The sequence below is a fragment of the Pimephales promelas genome, chromosome 2 (assembly GCF_988280905.1).
Source record: "Pimephales promelas chromosome 2, fPimPro1.hap1.1, whole genome shotgun sequence".
NCBI lineage: Eukaryota > Metazoa > Chordata > Actinopteri > Cypriniformes > Leuciscidae > Pimephales > Pimephales promelas.
Genome location: NC_142770.1, coordinates 47,364,249 through 47,386,130, shown reverse-complemented (window position 1 = coordinate 47,386,130; position 21,882 = coordinate 47,364,249). Strand labels below are relative to the sequence as shown.

The 21,882-nt window shown below is 38.4% G+C and overlaps 2 protein-coding genes across 4 annotated transcripts in view; one reads left to right on the top strand and one right to left on the bottom strand.

Moving 5' to 3' along the window:
* Nucleotides 1-4,463: 4,463 nt before the first annotated feature.
* On the bottom strand, nt 4,464-12,103 carry LOC148997657 (uncharacterized). The gene is made up of 6 exons (XM_089120312.1): nt 11,958-12,103; nt 11,083-11,104; nt 5,331-5,457; nt 5,103-5,204; nt 4,846-5,013; nt 4,464-4,666 (listed from the first exon to the last, which is right to left on the bottom strand). Exons 1-6 carry the CDS (start codon nt 12,101-12,103, stop codon nt 4,464-4,466), a joined length of 768 nt encoding a protein of 255 aa, XP_088976438.1.
* Nucleotides 12,104-12,634: 531 nt separating this feature from the next.
* Nucleotides 12,635-21,882, top strand: part of LOC148997655 (protein NLRC3-like) — a 33,029-nt gene continuing 23,781 nt past the window's right edge. The window contains exons 1-2 of one of the 3 annotated variants that reach the window (XM_089123303.1): nt 12,635-12,748; nt 13,666-13,791. In XM_089123303.1, coding sequence (XP_088979429.1) covers nt 12,699-12,748; nt 13,666-13,791 — 176 coding nt within the window. In that variant the 5' untranslated portion in view covers nt 12,635-12,698. The remainder of the gene's footprint in view (nt 12,749-13,665; nt 13,792-21,882) is intronic. The other 2 variants (XM_089123295.1, XM_089123301.1) reach the window with 2 other exon arrangements.

Below are 21,882 nucleotides of genomic sequence, written 5' to 3'. Positions count from 1 at the left end.
TAATCCAACTAAAGATACTTGGGATGACCCATTGTCGCCAAAAATCCGAGAGGCTGCTATTAGACTCTTTGAAGAGTATGTGAGACTTAGCAAGATAAAGTTTGAAAGAAGTCTCACACCTTTTGGAGCCATGGGCCGCCCTATGGGTGTCACGTTCTCGGATGGGAGTGAGGCTTCCTATGGTGCAGTGCTTTATCTCCGCTGGGAAACTCAAGATGGAGTTGTCGTGAGGTTTGTTGAATCGAAAGCCAAACTTACCCCTCTCAACCAGAAAGGGGACGTGATCAAGGCAGAGTTATGTGGCGCTGTGTTCGCGACCCGGTTGAAAAGGTACTTTGAGAAGCACTGCCGTCTTGAGGTCGAATGCTGGGTTCACTTTGTGGATAGCCTAACTATCCTAGGAGCGATCCAGAAAGAAAGTTATGGCTACCAAACATTCTTTTCCAACCGAATCGGTGAAATACAGATGGCTGGGCCAGTGGATAACTGGAGGTGGATTGACGGCAACCTCAACATTGCTGACATTGTCACTAGGGGAGCAATCCCTGAAGAGCTTAATAAAGAGTCAGAATGGCAACAGGGCCCCAAATTCTTAAGAAGGCCTGAAGCTGAATGGCCTGTGAAGATGGCCAGTGAAATTGTGACCAAGGTTGCTGATAAAGTGAAAAAATTACAAAGAAAAGCATTCTCAGTCTGAAATAAAACAAGATGAGAAATTAAATATTCCCAGCACTTTCTATGATGTAGTATGCTTGCTTATCAAAGGAAGTAATAAGAAATGACTCTTACATTAGCCTAGTGAGAACAGGATGTTGGGGGAATCACTGAAAAAGAGAAATCTTTTTCATCAAACCCCAATTTTTGCAAGTTCCCTCAATTTTTGCAAATTCCTGCAATTTCATCGCATAAAATTGCATAAATATCCATATTCCAACGCATTTTTAAAGAAAACGGGCCATGTAATCAATCAATTTTTGCCAGCAACAATCACAAAAAAAAACTAAGCGTTTTTCTGGAAGGACTGAATACTATTATCAGTGCCGATCCTGACCTCCCTGGGGCCCTAAGCAAAATTCTGCTAAGGGGCCCTCTACCTGACCCGTGACGCCGTGACGTGAGCTATGTAAACCATTTGCCAATGCTACACAGTCACACCTGACACTTCAGTGCTCCAAATACAATCCTCCCTCCTTTAAACAAAACAGTCAAAGAACAGAATGAGGTTCAAACAAACAATATTTATTGAATAGAGTATTTTCCATAGAATATTAAGCATAGAATATTAAGATAACAAGTGAATATTATTAAGTAAGTGAAAATTAACATAAAAATAAATAAGAATAACATAATAAATTATAACCCTGAGCTTTGGCTTTTGGGATTAACTTTTGTTCTCTTGTGTTGCCATGGCATGTTAAAGGTTTTTTTTTTTATTATGCATGTTGAAGCAATTTTTGATTTATGGTTATTATTTACTGAGGGATGTGCATCCATATTGACCAGTATGTCCAGCTAATCAACATTTTAAATTCAATATCAATAGTCAATCAATGTCAAATTGTCAATATTGCTTTCCATCCTGCATAATTAGTGCTGCTGCAGTTGTTTAGAATGTTTAACTACACATTGACTGAGACTAGATAATCAGTGTCTTGTTTTAAAAGCATGTATGTATAATGTGTACTTTGATGAGGAGTGCCATCATTTCCCGCCCATATATTGTACAGTATGTCCACATATATTTCTGCTTGAAAAAATGCGCGTTTCATTTCGTGCACGCGCATATGAACGCATGATAGCATAATAACACACGCGACGCGGTTATCTTTTCCGAGCTGCAGTAAACAAACACCGTTGCACAACTTGCACTTTGTTGTTTATCAAAAACAAACGTAATAAATAATTGTATTTTACTCTCACTTTTGTCAGTCAGGCACAAAGAGAAGTGATGCAAGAGCACTGCCTGTCTGCCCAGCAAGGTTTGGAAAGCCGAAAAAACACAATAGAAATGCACATAAACTTAACTTTGCTGACTGACAGCAAATTTGGAGAGGAGGCAACACAAGTTCACCTGAATGTTGTTCCCGCAATTCACTCTCATGTTTTTTCTTCTTCCTCTTATCGTGACCAGAGGGATAGTTTCGCTTCAAATCATTTTGTCAACATTAATTGACGCGCTATGACACGAGGAGGGGGAGGCGGGGCCTTCAGTAATTTGCGGGGCCCTACGCAGCTTGCGTAGTGAGCGTATAGGGCGGATCGGCTCTGACTATTATGGTAAATGTTATATATAAATCGCAAATTTTTTCACAAATTTTTGGAAATTACCACCACAAAATCAGTCATTTTGATCGCAAAAATCACAAAAAAAAATCGTGAAATCCTGGTGGGACTGATAAATGTAGGGCTACTGTATTACTGATGGTAAGGTTGCGCTGTTGACGCTCGCGCAGAGAAATCTACACACGAGCGGAGCACAGGTTTGACCTAAAAATATCAAAATTGAAAATACTGTGGAAACAAAAACACCTACATCTTGGATGCCCTTGAGGTAAGCTAAAACATATCAAAAAATTATTTTGTGAACTATCCCTTAATGTCAAGCCCTGAATAATTTTCTACCCATCCGTTGCTGCCACTGAAAAAAAAATTAAATTAAATTATAAAAAAAAAAAAATCCCTACCGACCCATGACCTGAACTGACAATCAACCGGAACCGGAACCTCAACCTTTTTTTTTTTTATGCCTAAGAGTAAATATTGCCATCTCCCCAAAAACGTGCCTGTATTGTGATGAATACAGAATGCTGTTAAACAGTGTCCAGAAAAGCCATTTTTTGGAGAATTCAGATTCTCGTCCCCTCAGCAGCAAGTTCATGATGAAATGGAAAGACGGGCTCCCTTTTCATTCTTAGCTTCCTCTCCGAGGAAGCCCGTCCAGTCCGAGCCCTTTTTTCTTTGTCTAAGTCCGACTTACTCATCCGGGTCAGACTGGCTGTTTTGACTCAATGTCCCAGGTCAAACACACCATTTTACCCTCCTCTTTACCTGTAGCAAAGGCTGTTTGCCATGGCTAATCTCATTTAATCATCATAGGTGATGATGTGATCCAACTATCTTCTTTCTGTCGTTGTACGAGTTAAACATTTTTTCTTTGCATTACAGATTTACCTTTTTTTTTATTTACAAAAATTAAAAAGACCATCACCTCTACATATGATTTGAATTTGAGAGTTCAGAGTACATTCATGATTTCTCTTGGTAGTAAAAGTGACTCTTTTTTTCTTAAGTTCATTATTCTGTAAAAATAAGATGAATGTGATTTTGTTATCCTTTTAATAAAGCAGTACAAAATTAACGTTTGTTCAACAAACTGATTTCACAATTTTAGTTTTATTTCTGCTAAAATATCTCGTAGTAAAGTAAAATATAAGAATTCAATTTAATACACTTGTAAAGTAAGTAGATCATAGTTTACGTGTTGGATTTATATTTATTTAATCATATCATTTAATGCATTTTCATTACATTTTTACCACAAAAGCCTAATCAAAATCAAAAATACCTTCTGGTAAGTTTATATCTTTTCCATTATTATTATATATATTTTTTAAATATTGTAATATGCAGAATGCTGTTGATTTTATCTGCTATAGTCATTGCTGTTACCATCTTTTCCACGTTGGTGATGTTTACTTCAGTGTCGCTATAGCCACCAATTACATTAAATGGAACTTTTATGCAGTGGTAAACAAAACGTCTGTAACCAGAGAACCGTAATTTCCCAACTATTAGCCGCAGTTTATATTGATTTTGCAACATTTCTTCAGCTATGAGGTTAATACACGGGGGCAGTTAATATGGAAGTGATATGGTTTTGTTTTTTTTAACTTGCATAAAACACTGTCCTGCGGCTTATACACAATGTGGCTAATACACAGGAAATTACTGTAGTCAAGTTGAGGTGAGTTGAGCAGTAGGAAAGGGACTAATTTAGTGAGGGGAAAAAAAAAATCAGAATTTGACTTACAGCTGTTAAGGCAAAAATTCAATAAACAGACATCACTTCGTAAGAGACACTCTGAGTCAAATTAATAAAGGAAAAGGTTTATTATTCTTGCAAGAACAATAAGGCTCAGTCACCAACACAGATTACTGCGAAGTGGAGTGACGCCCAGAACACAGGCCGGGGTGAAGACTAAATAGCCCTCCCCAAGGTTATTTACTGCAAGCCGAGCCTTCTCTGTAAATTTCCACAAAGCCATAGGATTCATGATGTCAGGTTAGATTTACTAACCCCCTCCCAATCTAAGATGACCCCTGACCCGGCCGGTCCTCTGGTGCCTAGCTCCACTCCTGATAAGGGAGAACAAATCACTTCCCCCATCCCATAAGACATTCCTCTGTGGTTACATATAGAAAGTGAACATAATAAGGAAATAATGAGACATAAGATCCAATAATCATATCAATATATGTGAGATTAAAATTTCCACAACACAGCCCATTCGGATGTTCTCTTGAAGCTTATCCACTGCCTTTATCTCCTTTCGTAGAGACGTGATGTGCTGAGACATCTCCTTCACAAGGATGCTCTGCTCTTCCTCAAGCCGTCTAATTAGCATTGTTTGGTCAAAAACAGACCGTTTTAATCTGAAGGAGTGGCCTATGGGTAGAGGGAATTGATGGAAATATGAAAAAGTGATTTAGTATTCACAATTAAGTTACAAACCCAAACATACACATATAGATAGACAGATTGAGAGATAGAGAGAGTTTGTCATTGCTATACCATAGGCATGTAGGCATACATTTTAGAAAACATGTCAAGATAGGCTACCATACCATCCTCACTTCTCTCCCAAGGCAGGATGTAGTCCTCTGTCAAATTGGAAGCCAATTCCCCATCAATCGTATCCTCTGCAATAGTATTGTAGAGTACAATCTTTTGTCTTAGTTTGTTTTTTAATTCTCTTATTTTTCTTCTCTTTCTTTGTCTGGTCTGGTTGCTATCTGCAAAGTGAAACAATAAAACTCTAAGGAAAACAGAGTTTTTGTTTGTTTGCATTTGGAATGTGCCATTTCAATATTTGTGAACCAACCATGCTGACGATAGAGGTCCTGCTTCTTGCGTAGCAGGGACACTATGATACTTTCTATCTCAGCCCTGAGATCCTCTGTTGCTCCCTGTTGTGTTGTGCTACCTGAATAGGTAACACAGTCAGCGATAGTTTCATTTGAAAGATTCTGATCACCTTATGTAGTTCATATTTGAACAAAGTAACTAACAGTTGTATTTCTGAAGAGTCCGAGCACTGTGCATGATTTACCTGTGATTGCCCACTCCTGAACATCACACACCCACTGCTGTGCCGTTTGTTCAGTGATGCCATTTCTCAGGCTGAAATCACTGAAGCTGGCAGCTTTCACCTTTGCCCTCTCTGAGATCTTTAATGAGTCATGAGATTATGTAAGAGATTTAAGTAGTGGAGTAGCTCTCGGCCTCTTTCGTTTTTAAAAAGTAGCTCTCAAATGAAAAACTGTTTCAGATCCCTGCTATATCTGAACACAATACGCATGACATCATCATTTTCAGAGATTGGCGTTTTTGCTGTTTACACAGAGACCGTTTCAAAAACGTAATCCGTTTTTAGTTGGAAACGGTGTCGTGTAAATGGCTCCTTACACTAAATGTATGGTTAATAGGCACAATAATGAAGTGTAGGTTAAGACGAGTGTTTTGTGTGTGTTTAGGGAGAGCAATAGAAGTAACTGTGCCGAGCGTCTTTCCCGAAGCGTTTGACTGTGTGTATCTGCTGTTATGAGGCAATACCACTAATGAACTTTCTCAAACCACTTCTCTCTCCACAGGTGAACTCCAGGATCATTTCTGAACAAATCCTCCATTTATTTCTATTGGCCATTTTCTTGTTTGTTTGTGTTTAAAATAAAGTATGTTTATCGCATTTTTATTTTGTATTGGTGTTTTTTAAAGGGTTTTAAAGCGTCTGTCTTTTCCGTGGCTGTCCATCTCTCAGTCTATGTTTGTCTTTATGTCCCTCTTTTCCGCCCGTCTGTCTGTTTTTCCGTGTCTTTTTTTTATTATTCCTTGCACAATATAGAAGTATTACACAGGGATCATTTCTGGTTCAGTTTTGGGGACTGTGGTATAATATTGGCCCAGTTGTGTCTGTTTTCTGCAGCTTCTGGATAAGATGTGTCTGAGTTCTGGCCTAAAGGTGGTGTCCGTTTGGCTTTTGTCTGGCTGACATATGGGGATTACGGCGTTGTTTTGGGCCAGTTCTGGATAATATCTGGGTACATTGTAAAGCTCTGGGCAAGTTTTGGTTTTGGTAAGCGTTTTAGAATGACCCCGATTGGCCGACCCGTAGCCGCCTACACACTCACTCAATGCATGGATGATCTGACAGGATTAACGAACGTTACCTCGGTCGAGTGGCCTGACTTCTACACCTACCTTATAGAGAAACCCATCGTAAAGAGAAACTGAGGGCATATAAATCTTTAGATGCCTATATGGTCCTGTACAAGACTTGTGTGTACGATCCCTAGTTCTGCTGAGACCACGACAATATAAAGAATGATTACAGTGCGATTTTAATCATGTGAATATTTTCTAGAAATAAAAGAAATCAATTCTTGCACCAAACACAACAAGATGACATTTAATAATAGTAACAATAATTTAAGCTCCTTATTATGTAGCCGAATCTGTGCTGGTTTGTATTGGCCGCCTCCAGTTTTCACTTGTTTTGCCTCCAGCTAGAGCCGTGACGTAACTGTGACGTCGGCACAAAAGGGGTCTATAAGGGACATTGAAGCAGATCATGATTACATTAGAGCAGAATCTCTGCAGTTTTTGCAAAGAAGTTCATACAGTTTCTGAGTTTTTATGTCTGTATCTGTTTTTTCTGTAAATGCCAGAGCTGTTAGAGACCCATTGAAAAGGAAATGTTTATTTTTATTTTTTCAAAACAAAGGTGCTGATTTTTATTTTACACAGGAGACTCATGCTTCTAATTCGGATATTTCTTTTTGGAAGAGTCTATGGGGGAAAAATATATGGTTTTCATTTGGGATTAACCGGTCAGCAGGGGTCGCTATTTTACAGGGAAACTTTAAACATTTAGCAGATTCAAGTGGGAGATGGGTAATACTGGTTGGTGATGCAGATCATTCCCAATTCATTATTATTAACATTTATGCATGTAACAAAAAAGACAACAAGTTATTATTTACAACAGTAGAAGATAATATTAGCCAGCTGATTACAACTTTTCCTACTGCCAAGATTATATATGGGGAGGTGATTTTAATACAGTTACGGATGGAAATCTGGATAGACGGCCTCAAGAAACAGTTCTTCAGATGAGTTGGAGAATGTATGTCACAGGATGAGTCTTGTAGACATCTGGAGACTGATCTCAGTGTGTGTCGACACACCTGGCCAGGACAAAATGTCTCTCCTCTTGCCGTTCATCCAGCTTTATCTGCCCAAACCCTTGATTCGCGTCTAGCACAGAAAAGTACTTTGCATTCGGCATTCTTGAGACCATCTTCTGCTGTCAGCATTGGATAATGCTCTCTTTTTATTGCCAGATTCAGATCTTTAGGATCCACACAAATGTGCGTTTTCTTGGATGTAACTACAGGTTCAATGCTGTCGACCCATTCAGTCGGCTCAGTTTGCTTTGCGATGACCCCCATCTGCTCCATTCTCTGTAGTTGTTCAAGCACTTTCTCTCGCAGAGCTACAGGTCTCCTTCTTGGCGCATGCACAACTGCTCTGACATTTGGATCAGTTTGTATGTGGTGTTCTCCTGGTCAACAGCCTAGTCCTTCATATAGATCGCCACAATCCTGGAGAATGTCTCTGCTCTTTTCAGTTTCAGACAGTCTTTTAATCATGCCCATTTTTGACATGCAGATTGTCCTAGAATGACAGGTGCATCATGATTCATTATTTCCAGCAGGATTTTGTATTTCTGTCCTTTGGACACACAATTTAGTGCTTTCTTGCCCAGTGGCGCCATCTTGTGTCCAGAATATGTCAGACGTTTGCAGCTTGACCTCTGCAGTCTCCCTGCTGTGTTTAGCAACTTGTGCTCTCTTTCTGACATGATGACAGATGACCACTAGATGTCCTCATAACCTCATATATGTAGAACAGATCTAATATGTCACACATCGAGTTAAATGAAATCTTAAGTCCATGTCCAACTCTAAATTGTAAGGAATTTATATCTTTGATTTGATAGTAACGATTTACAATAAGGTTCATTTGTTCATTATTCATATGAACCATGAGCAACACATTTTTACTGTATTTGTTCATCTTAGTTAATAATACAACTGTTAGGCTAATTGTTTATTCATGTTATGTCACAGTCAGTGCATTAACTAATGAGAACAAATACAACTTTTGATTTTAACGTTTTAGTACATGCTGAAATTAATATTCGGCCTAACTAAGATTAATAATGTAGAAGTGCAGTTCATGATGTGAACTAATTTAACTAATGAAATATTAAAGTGTTACTGATTCATGATATCTAAGACTTTCACACATATAATACATACATTACATTTACAACATCAACAAAACTAAAAATGAATTTCCCATAATGACCTTCTTGATTCTCACTGTTTTGTTTAGTGAAGTAAATAATATTTAGTAATATTATCATCATTTCCCTATTTTCATTTGACGTGTTATGCATTCTAATTGTATCAACATAGTAATTACCACTTTATCTAAAACGACCATACTCACGTACACGCTCTCGTGAACGCGCGTCTCTTTTAACGCGCGTCTCTTTTAACGCGCCTCTCTCTCTCTCTCTCTCTCTCTCTCTCTCTCTCTCACGTCACACATTGAAAGTGAAAGTAAGTTCTGTTGATGAGGATCATGTTATATGGGGACGCGAGCGTGGACTAATTATTAAAATAAATAAATGTTAACATGTCCCTATCCACAGTTGTCTTGGCTATTCCTCAATTTAAATTAAGCCACAAATTGTCATTATAAAAATAATCTGCGAATACCCACACATTGCATACTTAATTTAAGGTGTGACGAATCTGTCGCTGTCTAACATCTGCAGGAAATCCAGGTAAAACTGTCTGCGTGCACGCGCAAGCCGCGCCTGTAACACCTGTTCCGCCATTTTAAGCAGGAAAATAGGAATACGACACGGAAAACAAACAGAACATCAACTTGTTTATCAACGTTTAAGATGGAACTTCCGTGTAGTTTTATAATGTGAAAGCTGGAGGATTTGAGATCCTGTATCTTAGTTTGATCAAGGTGAGTGTTCGTGACTTCCTCATAACGTGGAATATGAATCTCTGGAGGACTTTTTACTTAGCTAATTGTTTTGATACGAAATCTTTATAAAGGGTTAACGTACTTTTTTGTTTCAAGGTTTCTTGTTTCGTGATGTTTGTGATTTAACACACAATTAAACGCCAATAAACTTTTATTTACACGCACACACACACACACACACACACACACACACACACACACACACACACACACACACACACACACACACACAGAAAGTGAAACTAAGTTCTCCTATCGCCATTTCGAGATAATAATACAATAGTCTACGAAAGAAAACAAAAACAAATAAGACTATCAACGTGTTCTTTAACGCTTTAGTCTCTCATGTCTATTGATCTAGTTTAATATCACACATTTTAGGCAATTGGTAGGTTTGTTATTGTTGCGTTTGTTTGTGTTTTTTCATTTTTAATATTTTTTTGTGTATATTTTGTAACTGTATATTTTTTTACCCCTTAACAGATCTTGAATTAAGGAAAGTAATTAAGTAAATTTGATAAAGTATTTGATTTAAAATAACTATTTACATCACTGTGACTGTACCATTTACAACATCAGCATTTTGTTCATGTAAGGAAACTGTTTCAAACTAAAAATGTAAATTGTATCTGAAATTATGTTTTTCTTAAGAGTTATTTTACAGATACATTACAGATATTTGGCCATTGTTATTTTTTGCTTTTACTTTTATTTTTACTTTCTTACATTTTAAATTTATTCATTTAGCTGACGCTTTTGTCCAAAGCATCTTACAAATGCTATGTCAGAGGTCGCACGCCTCTGGAGCAACTAGGGGTTACGTGTCTTGCTCAGGGACACATTGGTGTCTCACAGACAGTGGATTCGAACCCGGGTCTCTCACACCAAAGGCCTTTGAAAAGTTTTCAGCAATGTGCATTAAATAAAAGTCCTTAACTTTTTTTTGTTCAAAATGTATATAATGAGCGAGCTCACTGATGTTTTTGTTATTGTATTTTCAATATTATTGGCTATCATTTGTGCATAAACATATCTGGTTATAGTAATCATGCTCCAAGCTTACAAGAGCGATAATATCATTAAATGTGAAGGGGGCCCCTAAAATATTTTTATGGGAAAAAGGGGGTCTCAGACCAAAAAAGGTTGGGAACCACTGTGTTAGATCATAACACTAGAATCAGAGCACTATAATTGTTCTTCATGCGCACAGACATTTGAAACTGATAAAAGAAAAGCCTCATAAACTATTGCATAGATAGATACTGTATAATAGACTACACATCAATATGTCTTTCATTTGTGATTTAATCTTTTTAATGTGGACTCGACGCGCTGGCGCTGTGACTCGTGTTGCTGAAAGCGCTCGGGATGCTCATGAGCGCTGTGTGCCGCACTGTACTGAGCCTTTCATATCATAATGCAGTGACGCAATGACAGATTATTAATAGCCTTTCTTGTTCTGTCCTATCAGATGTTGCTGCCTCATTAAACAGCTGTGCTATACATTTACAACATGTCTCAATTTTATAGTAGCCTAGGTTATATAGCCTAATAATTGATCTTTTTGATTTTTGTTATCTTGTTTTTCATGGATGTATTTTACAACAATACAAAGAGCAATATGTAAAGTTTTACCAGATTTAGTGCTACACTTATTGTCTCTCGTTTGTTCCGCACTAAATGTTTTTTTCACTAAATGTCCAGATTTTATACAGTTATTGTGCACTCGTGATTTTTCTAGACAAAATTTTACTGCTGAATTATCCACTAATCTAGTTTATAATAGCATTTGTCAGAGTATGATCATATATTTTGTTGATTTGTTGTTATCTTTATAATGAAGTTGTCTGTATTAAGTAGATTGTGTTTAACACACAAAAGAGTGATTATTATCAGTTCAACACAGAGTGCTTGTTGATTAAAAACTGCGCTGGTATCGGATTGGTATCGGTATCGGCCGATACGCAGAATTTTGGTATCGGATCGGTTTTGAAAAAACGGTGTCGTTGCATCCCTAAAAAAAAAGCAGGTCTTGAAAACTTAAATGACTACTTCTATCACTATAATATTTACTGCATTAGCTTTCAACTCGTTTTAGAGAACTCTGTTACGAACTCATCCATGTCCGGTTCGTGTGTTATTGCTTCTTCATGAGCTAAAAGCACAAGTTTTTTCCTCTCCTGAATCATTGTTCGGAGGAACGGTGTCCACGTTCTTGCCAGAGTAGAGAATGAGCTCTCCATGAAGCAGTCGAGACACCAGTGACCACAGCAGATACACGTAACTGATGAAGACCTGCAAATGCATCTTTATATTCCTGGAAGAGTTTGCAAACAGCAGGACATTCAGCATCCGATGGAGGTTTTTTGGACAGCATTGGTGTGGCAACAAGAATTTCATTCGGTTCATTTTCTGCAACCCCTGCAAGACTACAGAGAGGCTCAAGCAACTGGATGTCCAGAAATGTGTTGGATTTTGGCATTACACCTGAGAGGATTGCATCAGCTGTGTAAACCTGTTTTATATCTCTGATACAGCTGTATCTAGTGTGTTCAACATGTGTCGTCTCAGAGCTTCAGTGGCAGATTCAGAAGCGGACCCTTCTTGCCCTAAAGCTGAAGCAATGCCAGAGTCCCCATAGGAGGGGTTCACAGTCCTTCCAGGGTTTGGTGAGAGCTCAACAGTAGACATGTCAGCGCAGGACTGCTGAAATCCACTGTCATTTTCTCTGAGATTTACAGTGAACCAAGACATCCCTGCACAACTTCAGCTGCACTGCTCAAATCAACATGCTGAGACTGTAGGATGGCATTTGCTGCTTTTAAAATGGCCAGAAGATGAATCAGAAATTTGCCAATTTTTAAAATAATGGCGTCGATTCAGCTGAGAGAGAAGCAAGGTTTTGAAAAGTCAACTGATGTACTGTCATCATTGGAAACCTTTTAAAAGAGTGTTAATATTCTTATTATCCACAACACATGTTCTGGCTTCATAAAGTCCTGGTGTGGGGCCTGGGTGGGCCAAGCTTCTGATTGGGTGGGAGCCGGGTCTGGCTTCAGTTAACACAGTCACATGATCATTTTTCTCACACACTCCAGAATTATTATGAATGTTATTTAATAATTTAATATTGTGTGTTCACAAGCATCCAGAGATGGAGATTTCTCTCAAGGACACAGGTACTTTCAGCTAACACTGTTCAATATTTACACACACACATACACAAAGATCAAATGATCTGATGAGTAATGTAGAGGATTAAACTGAATCTGTTCTCTGTTCCAGTTCAGTCCAGCAGAAGAGCTCAAACCCAAAATCCAGCTGTGTGTCTGTGAAGAGTGACGCCTCTATGGGTCAGCCAATGAAGTTTAACAGTGGAGACAAACGGCCTGATCTCAGGTATATCACTTCTGTGTTATGCTTATAGTATTTGATATTTTATGAAATTTTTATTAATATACAGCAATCATTATTATTTTTTATGAAAAATTAATAATTCGTGAGCTTATTCGTGAATTATAAGGTTCTATCTCCACTTTTGGTCAAAATTGAGTTTTTGACATAATATGATCCATTAGGTGTTTATTAATGCCTGTGTGGTGTTATTTTTGTTAAAAAAAATAGATTAATAGATAAAGCTATAATAGAAGATTATAGTACATAACAGTTTTGCCAGCTGGGATGTAAAAACTTTGATGCTCAATATCTCAGAACTACCCTAAACGGAGATAGAACCTTATAATTCTAAGCTCACGAATTGTATTTTATTGACAAAATATTTTAGTTTGTCTTGTATATTTTTTCTGATCAGATCAGATAATATTTTAATCTCTCATATGGTTGTGTTATGATGTGCCTTACCTATGGGGCATGTTGTCACACTTCACTTCCATTCTTTCAGTGGAAATAAAGAAAAAGGTACTCACTATATTAATGAAACAAAACCACATAATTGTTCTAGACCTGTGAAATTAATGGGGGAAATAAATACTCTGAACCCCAAGTGTATTTACACAAACTGAGAAAGTTAAAAAGTGTTGGGTTGTGCCCTGCTCTCCACCAACATTTCTATAAAAGTGTTGCTTGTTTGACATTTTTGAATTAGAAGCAACATCCATCAGTCAGTCAGTTTATTGCTTGCAATGACATCAAGTAAATGTACGCTGAGAATTTTTCCACATTTATATAATGTAGTATTATAATTAAGAAGATTGTTCAGAAAGTTTGTAACAACACTCTCTGGTCTTTCCTAAAACAGAATATTCCTGTAAAATTGAACAACATTTATAAGTCTGGATGTTTTTTATTTCACTTAGTTTGAAAACCAGTTCAGTCCAGCAGAAGAGCTCAAACCCAGAGTCCAGCTGCGTGTCTGTGAAGAGTGAATGCTCTATGGAGAAACCAATAGAGTTTAAGAGTGGAGACACACAGCCTGATCTCAGGTATATCATTTATATAAAAGTTATGCTTATAGTATTTGATTTTTTTTAAATGAAATGATTATTAATATACAGCAGTTTAATTATCTGGATTTGAAGCAATGAATTATAAGTTGAAATCGTGTTAGTTTGAGTCTATTAATGATGATCATTGTGCTCTTGTGTAAAGCTCTATGTATTGTATTGTTAATACATTCACACACTGTAAAAGCTGTTGGTGTGTTACTCAGTTAATGACACAATTACATCAATATCAGTGTGTCTGATTCTTTATCCTCTTCATTCTGATTTAAAGGGTTAGTTCACCCAAAAATGAAAATTCTGTCAGTATTTACTCTCCCTCATGTTGTTCCAAACCTCTATGTGTTTATTTGTTCTGCTGAACACAAAGGAAGATATTTTTGATTAAATTTGAGAGCTGATCACTGCTACATTGGCTGCCTAAGGGACTGGCTCTTGACGGCCCAGAAAGTCAATGAAGAAAATGTTTAAATATCCCAAGTGACTACCGTGGCTCAAGTATATGTTTATCAAGCGACGAGAATACTTTTTGTGCGAAAAAACAAACAAAAATAACGAGTTTATTCGACTATTCCTTTTCTTCCTTGTTGGCCTGAAACGAGACTTCCTTAGATTTCCACGACGCATGCGCGAGAACTGAACTGAAGTAGTTGAAGGAGATCGCAATTCTCGCGCATGCGTCGTGGAAATCTAAGGAAGTCTCGTTTCAGGCCAACAAGGAAGAAAAGGAATAGTCAAATAAGCTCGTTATTAGGGCCCAAGCCCTGAAAGGGCGAAGGCCCTATTGTTTTCCTAAGAATTATTTTTCTTTAGTATTATTATTTTACTACCTTTTTGGCACTTTTGGAGCCCTTAACATGCTCAAAAACTCTTGAAACTTTGCACACGGGTCAGAACCCGCGGCCATCAGAGCCGGGCTGAAGCTGGTACCTGGGCGTGGCAGGGGGGCTCGTCAGCGCCCCCTGGAACGGGGTCCGAACACTCGGTCCATAACTCAAACACGCTTGCATGTAATAATATGAAACTCGGTACACATGTTGATCTCATCGTTTCATCTATACCTCGTGCTCTTACTTTTTACCCCAGCCCAACAGGAAGTCGGCTATTGAGGTTTGTTTGTAAAACGCTCGCAATGGTATTTGAAATACTCCTCCTAGAGCTTTGATCCAAATTCGACGAAACTCGGTCAGCGTGAAGTCAAGACATTGAGGATGAAAGTTTGCGAGGGGATTTTTGATATCTCGAACGGTTTGTCCGTGGCGAGGAAATGAAATCATGGCGAGAAACGTGAAACAGGAAGTGTGTTAAAACTTCAGCATACATTAACTGATCTTGATGAAACTTCAGCAGTGTGTTCGCTGTAAGAGGACGATCACATGGATGTGACTATTGTGAGTCAAAGTTATAGCGCCACCAACTGGCAGCAGGAAGTGTGTCACTTTCAAAATGCTTTGAAATCACCCTTTTATTTTTACCCGATTTGCTTCAAACTTCATCTGTATAATGTAAACATAGGGCAGATGTAGACCTGTGAATGGATTCTTGATATCTTTGAAAACTGTTGCCGTGGCGACGCATCAAACTTTACCATTCTTTTAGGATGCTTTTGAGACCCTTAGCATGCTTTAAATTGCATGAAACTCGACAGACACATCACATTTATTAGCCAGTAGACATGTGCAAAGTTGCAGAAACGGGCGTGGTGAGGGCTCAGTAGCGCCACCTTTTGACAAAAGTGGGGTTGTTAGTTTTATCTACAGTTACAAAAATCGGTATGTATATTGTACTCCTCGAGCCGGACAACTTTCTAATTGACACTCATTAGCTAGGACCCACAGAAAGTCAGATATGTTTGTTTGAATGTAGAGAAAATCTCAGAATTTTGCCAGTGTCTCAGTGTCCCTCTGTGTGAGTGAGAGGAGGGGCGCCTGTCAGGTTAATTTTAACCCTTTATTTGCTGTGTGCGACTTCTCTGGCATTTTCGGGGGCCTTAACATCCTCGAAAACTCTTGAAACTTTGCACACGGGTCAGAACCCATGGCCATCAGGGCCGGGCTGAAGCTGGTAACTGGGCGTGGCAGGGCGGCTCGACAGCGCCCCCTGGACTGGGATTTGAACATTTGACCATAAATCAAACACACTTGCATGAATTAATATGAAACTCGGTACAATTATAGATCACATCAGGCCAAACAACTTTCGTGCTCTAAGTTTTATGACAGTTCAAATGGAAGTTATTTATGAATTATGAATTATGGGTTGTTTGAATAATTGTCCTAGGAGAAATACATCAAATCACAATGCATGTGTTTACCAATCACAACCAAACTCGGTGTGCATGAAGTCAAGACATTGAGGATGCTCAATTCCGGACGGATTTTTGATATCTCGAACGGTCTGGCCGTGGCGAGGAAATGAATTTTATGACTAAAAAAGGACACATAAAGTGTGTTATAACTTTGCTCAATTTACCTACAGTTACAAAACTTACCACGTATATTGTTCTCGTCAAGCCGATCAACTTTCCAATTTAAAGTCATTCGCTCTGAGCAACAGAAAGTCAGATATTGTAGTTTGAATGGATTTATTTCCCCTGCGATTCTCTCTCTCTCTCTCTCTCTCTCTCTCTCTCTCTGTGTGTGTGTCTGTGTGGGGAGGGGAGGGCTGTTGTCTGTGTTTATGTGTGTGTGTGTGGCTGGCTGTGATTTTTCCTACAAGTCCTTGTCTCTAAGTCCTTGTCTTTTTGCATAACAATTTGCATAACAATATTTTTAAATGACAAAATAGGCATATAACCCCCATCTTTTAAATGTATAGTTTGCTTTAAATAAAAGTAAGATTGTATTTGTAATTGAAGTTGAATGAATTTAAAATTCATGTGCTATATTTCAATATATTTGTTTTCCTTAAGATTTTAAAACACTAACTTCATTCTTATCTGAATTACAAATATTTGTTTCTGTATAAAATAATACTCTGACTAAAAACACATTTGATGTTTTTTTTTTGGTATTTTTATTTACATGTATTTATGTGTGTGTGTGTGTGTGTGTGTGTGTATAAAGTGCAGGGTTTTTTTTAGATAAAGTAGAATTTCTATAACTATGTGTTGAACTAATAAATCACTCTTGTGTGTTAAACACAATCTACTTAATACAGACAACTTCATTATAAAGATAAATAACAAATCCAAAAAATATATGATTATAATCTATGACAAAAAAAGCCATTACAAACTATATTAATGGAAAATACACATTGCTCTTTGTATTGTTGTAAAATATTCATGAAAAACAAGATGACAAAAATCAAACAGATAAATTATTTTAGATATAGCCATGTTTTAAATGTATAGCAGAGATGTTAATTGAGGCAGCAACATACAAACTTTCTAGAACAACATGGACCTGGATAGCTGGTTTTTATGGAGGACAGTGAAGAGGAAGAGGGTGCAAATCAAACAGCTCATTCTCAGACTACACAGCAAACAGCTTAAGTTTTTAGTGCTTTGTTTGAGGTTTTTAGTGCTCTGTCCTATCTATTATCAACATATAATAGATGGAACAGAACAAGAAAGGCAATTAATAATCTGTCATTTCGTCACTGCATTATGATATGAAAGGCTCAGTACAGTGTGGCACAAAACGCTTATGCGCATCCCGAGTGGAGAATGATGCGCTTAAAGCCACATGGAGTTACAGCGCACAGCGCATCGAGTCCGCATTGATGCAAGCTCTACAATACACTTCTTTTTGATAGTCAAAGCGGGGTTACGTTTTTACACGTCGTACAGAATAAACCTAAAGGCACCAAGGTGGCGGTGCCACCGGCTTTATATTAAATATAAATATAGCTGTGAGCAGCGATAAAGGGCCAAAGCCGGCGGTACCACCATCCCGGTGCCTTTGGGTAACTAAAGGCATCAGGGTTGCGGTGCCACCGGCTTGGGCCCGCAATCGCTGCTCGCAGCTATATTTATTATTTTGTAACCTTTTGGGCATTTTTGGGGCCCTTAACGTGCTCGAAAACTCTTGAAACTTTGCACATGGGTCAGAACCCGCGGCCATCAGAGCCGGGCTGAAGCTGGTACCCGGGCGTGGCAGGGCGGCTCGTCAGCGCCCCCTGGAACGGGGTACGAACACTTGGTCCATAACTCAAACACGTTTGTATGTAATAATATGAAACTCTGTGCACATGTTGATCTCATAGTTTCATCTATACCTCGCGCTTTTACTTTTTACCCCAGCCCAACAGGAAGTCGGCTATTGAGGTTTGTTTGTAAAACGCTCGCAATGGAATGTTAAATACTCCTCCTAGAGCTTTGATCCAAATTCGACAAAACTCGGTCAGCATGAAGTCAAGACATTGAGGATGAAAGTTTGCGAGGGGATTTTTGATATCTCGAACGGTTTGGCCGTGGCGAGGAAACGAAATCATGGCGAGAAACGTGAACCAGGAAGTGTGTTATAACTTCAGCATACATTAACTGATCTTGATGAAACTTCAGCAGTGTGTTCGCTGTAAGAGGACGATCACATGGATGTGACTATTGTGAGTCAAAGTTATAGCGCCACCAACTGGCAGCAGGAAGTGTGTCCCTTTCAAAATGCTTTGATATCACCCTTTTATTTTTACCCGATTTGCTTCAAACGTCATCTGTATAATGTAAACATACGGCAGATGTAGACCTGTGAATGGATTCTTGATATCTTTGAAACTGTTGCCGTGGCGACGCATCAAACGTTACCATTCTTTTAGGATGCTTTTGAGACCCTTAGCATGCTTGAAATTGCATGAAACTCGACAGACACATCACATTTATTAGCCAGTAGACACGTGCAAAGTTTCAGAAACGGGCGTGGTGAGGGCTCAGTAGCGCCACCTTTTGACAAAAGTGGGGTTGTTAGTTTTATCTACAGTTACAAAAATCGGTATGTATATTGTACTCCTCGAGCCGGACAACTTTCTAATTGACACTCATTAGCTAGGACCCACAGAAAGTCAGATATGTTTGTTTGAATGTGGTCTTGCTCAATCTGAGCCTGCTGTCTTTGCCTGTCTGTGTATGTGTGTGTGTTTGTAGGGGGAGGGGTATTAACCATTTCACTCCTGTGTGTATGGCCTGCATAAAAAATAAATGCCTTAAGCCTGGTATTTTTTTAAATAAGTTTTTTATTTTTTTATAAGTAAAGGCATATAACCAGTTTAATTGTAGTGCATTAATAGTTTTATATAATTAGTTTATTAATTAAATTAACTTGGTCCATAAACTTGATCTGAAAATTTGGTCCATAAATCAAACACACTTGCATGTAATAATATGACTTGAGTGTTAATCACATCATGTTTTCAGTTTGAATATAAAATATATAAATTATGTAAAAAAAAAATAAAGTTGATCCAGCTGGAGCGCAGGCTGAGAATAGCGCTGTCATGACTGGATCAGAGATCATCAGTCATGCCTTCTCATACCTTACGGGCACACCACGCCCACTTACATCAGATCACATCAACATGTCAGCCGGAGGGATAACGAGGGTCGTCGTCGCTTTTGGATTCAAGAATTTCTTACAACAAGATGGCAAAAGAACAGCGCTTTGCAAGACATGCAACGTTAAGATCGCGGACAGTCAGATGACAACCTCCAATTTCGTCCGTCATTTGAAGAGCCATATTCTGCCCAGTAAGTGCTTGTCAATTTGTTAATGTTATCTGGTTAGCTCGTTCGTAGTTAGCTAGCTAATGTAAGTTAAAGGAGAACTCCGGCGCAAAATTACACATTGTTACCTAGTCAACCGTTATCTGAGATTTGTTTTCATGACTGCCGAATGTAAATAGTTTTATCTATAAAAACAGTTTAGCCTATAAGTGACGTCCGACATTCTGCATATTGTGTTATTTTGTTAAGCCCCACTAAAGGCATAAAAAACTGTAAAGCACAATCAAGTTTTCACACTATATTCCAAGACTTCTAAAGTCATTCAATAGCTTAATGTGTGGTAAAATTAATATTTTAGTCTCTAAGTTAAAGTTAACGGAAAGTCATCTCGCCTCAGTCATTCTCCATGCATCAGCATTAGCGCGTCGCGTTCGGTTGCGACAGTAACACGACGACACTCTCTTCAAGATCAATGTTCCCAATACTTTATTTGTAGATAAGGCATAAAGGTCTATGATTTGCATAAAATGACTATCTTGCTGGAGTGGAGTTTATTGCCCTTTAGAATACACTAAGCATTAGTGCTGCACGATTTAATTATATCGCAGTCGTAATAGCGATCTCAAACCTATGCAATTATATAACGCAAAATGCCGCGATTTTAAATGAAATAAACAAAGTAGGGCTATTAGCGCAGCATCTATTCTTTTTTGTCATCCTTTGACTAGTGTTACAAGATCCCCCTCTTATTGGTTCAAATGCCTTTTCGCATTTTGCACGACAAGAAGTGAAAAGCTGCCTGTGAGTGCCCTAGATTAGAATAGATGAGATATAATGCGCATGCACTGACCGTGTGCCAGCCCAGAATAAACAGTTCTCTTTCGAGCTTGAACGAACAATAGCACACACAATTATGCCAAAATGTGAGAGTTGTGAGTTGTGCTATGACGCGCGTGTGAGATCCGCGTCTCGGCAACGGGTGCTCTTAAAGGGCCAGCAGCGAATAAAGCGTTCTTTCAGTAAAGTTAAAAGAACAAAGGGAAATTAGAAAATTACTCACTGATCTTGAGTAAAGAACTTTTGTAGCTTTAATAAGGATTATTATATATATAATTTATGATTCAGGCAGCGAATTTCTTCAATTTCTGTACCTGTTAAGACAGGAAGGGCACAGGTAAATATGTTTTTTTATTATGGGTTTATGTGGGGATTGTTTGAAGTTCACTTAATTTAAAAGCTGTTATATATTTTTTTTAAGCCTAATAATTTTTTTAAAAGTTGATGGCTTTCAATTGATGGAATCACTGTAATGTTGGTTTGGTTGATGGTTTATTGATCATTATAGGTGTTATCAATCATTTATTGTTGTTGTTGTTGTTTTTAGTTTGAGTTGAGAAATAAACATTAATCTGTGTGTGCATTTTACTTTAGAACCAAGCAAGTTGGACTCCTGAAACCATTTTATTATATCGGAGTCGCAAATCGCAATTGCAATATTGGCTCAATAATGGCAATATGACATTTTCCCAAATCGTGCAGCCCTACTAAGCATAGATTATAGATACCATCCCTTCGCTATGTTCTTTTCAATGTGAAGCGTTGCGTGCTGTGACTTGGTGTTGCTTCAAGTGCATCATTCTGCACACGGGATGCGCATGATTGCTTATAATACTTTGGGGAGACAAGGGGGCGTGGCCTAAGGGAATATCACTCGTGATGTTAAGTGATGTTACCCCGCCATCGCTGATACAACCTTTAGCAGTCATGTTTTTGCTTCTTGAGAGAGAGAGAAAGTGTGTGTGTGTGTGTGTGAGCAGTGGCGGTTCTAGGCGGGGGCCTGGGGGGGCCAGTGCCCCTGCGACAACAAGCTTGGACCCCCTTGTGGTCCCCCTAAATGTGGAGTCAGTGTGAAATATTTTTTTTATAGTGTGTCACGCATTGAGCATGACAGTCACTCGTTTCAGTCTTTTGTCTCACACTCCCGTCACACATTGTATTTCTCATGCGGAAAAACTATTAATAATATATTTAATATACGCAATTTCTCTGGCCGCGCCGCTCTCACATGAGAATCAAGCGCGTCTCGCCTGGAGTTCAGCAGTCGACCCTGCTACGCATCAGCCAATCAAAAAAAGAGAAGTGCTACTTAATAGCCAATCAGAAAAGGGCACTATTGTATCTGGGTAAAATTTAACGCAACAACCAATGAAAAAAGGCATATCCTGGAATTGTTCATATGATTCTGTTACAACATCTTCCGAAAGTTTCTTCACCCGTCCCACAGATGAAACTAATCACTGGAGCTCCGAACATCACTTGGAGCACGGAGTAAGTCATGATCTCCTGTTTTAATGTTACAACAAATTCACAACTTGTTTGACAAAAACTATGACAACTTGACTGATGTAAGATGA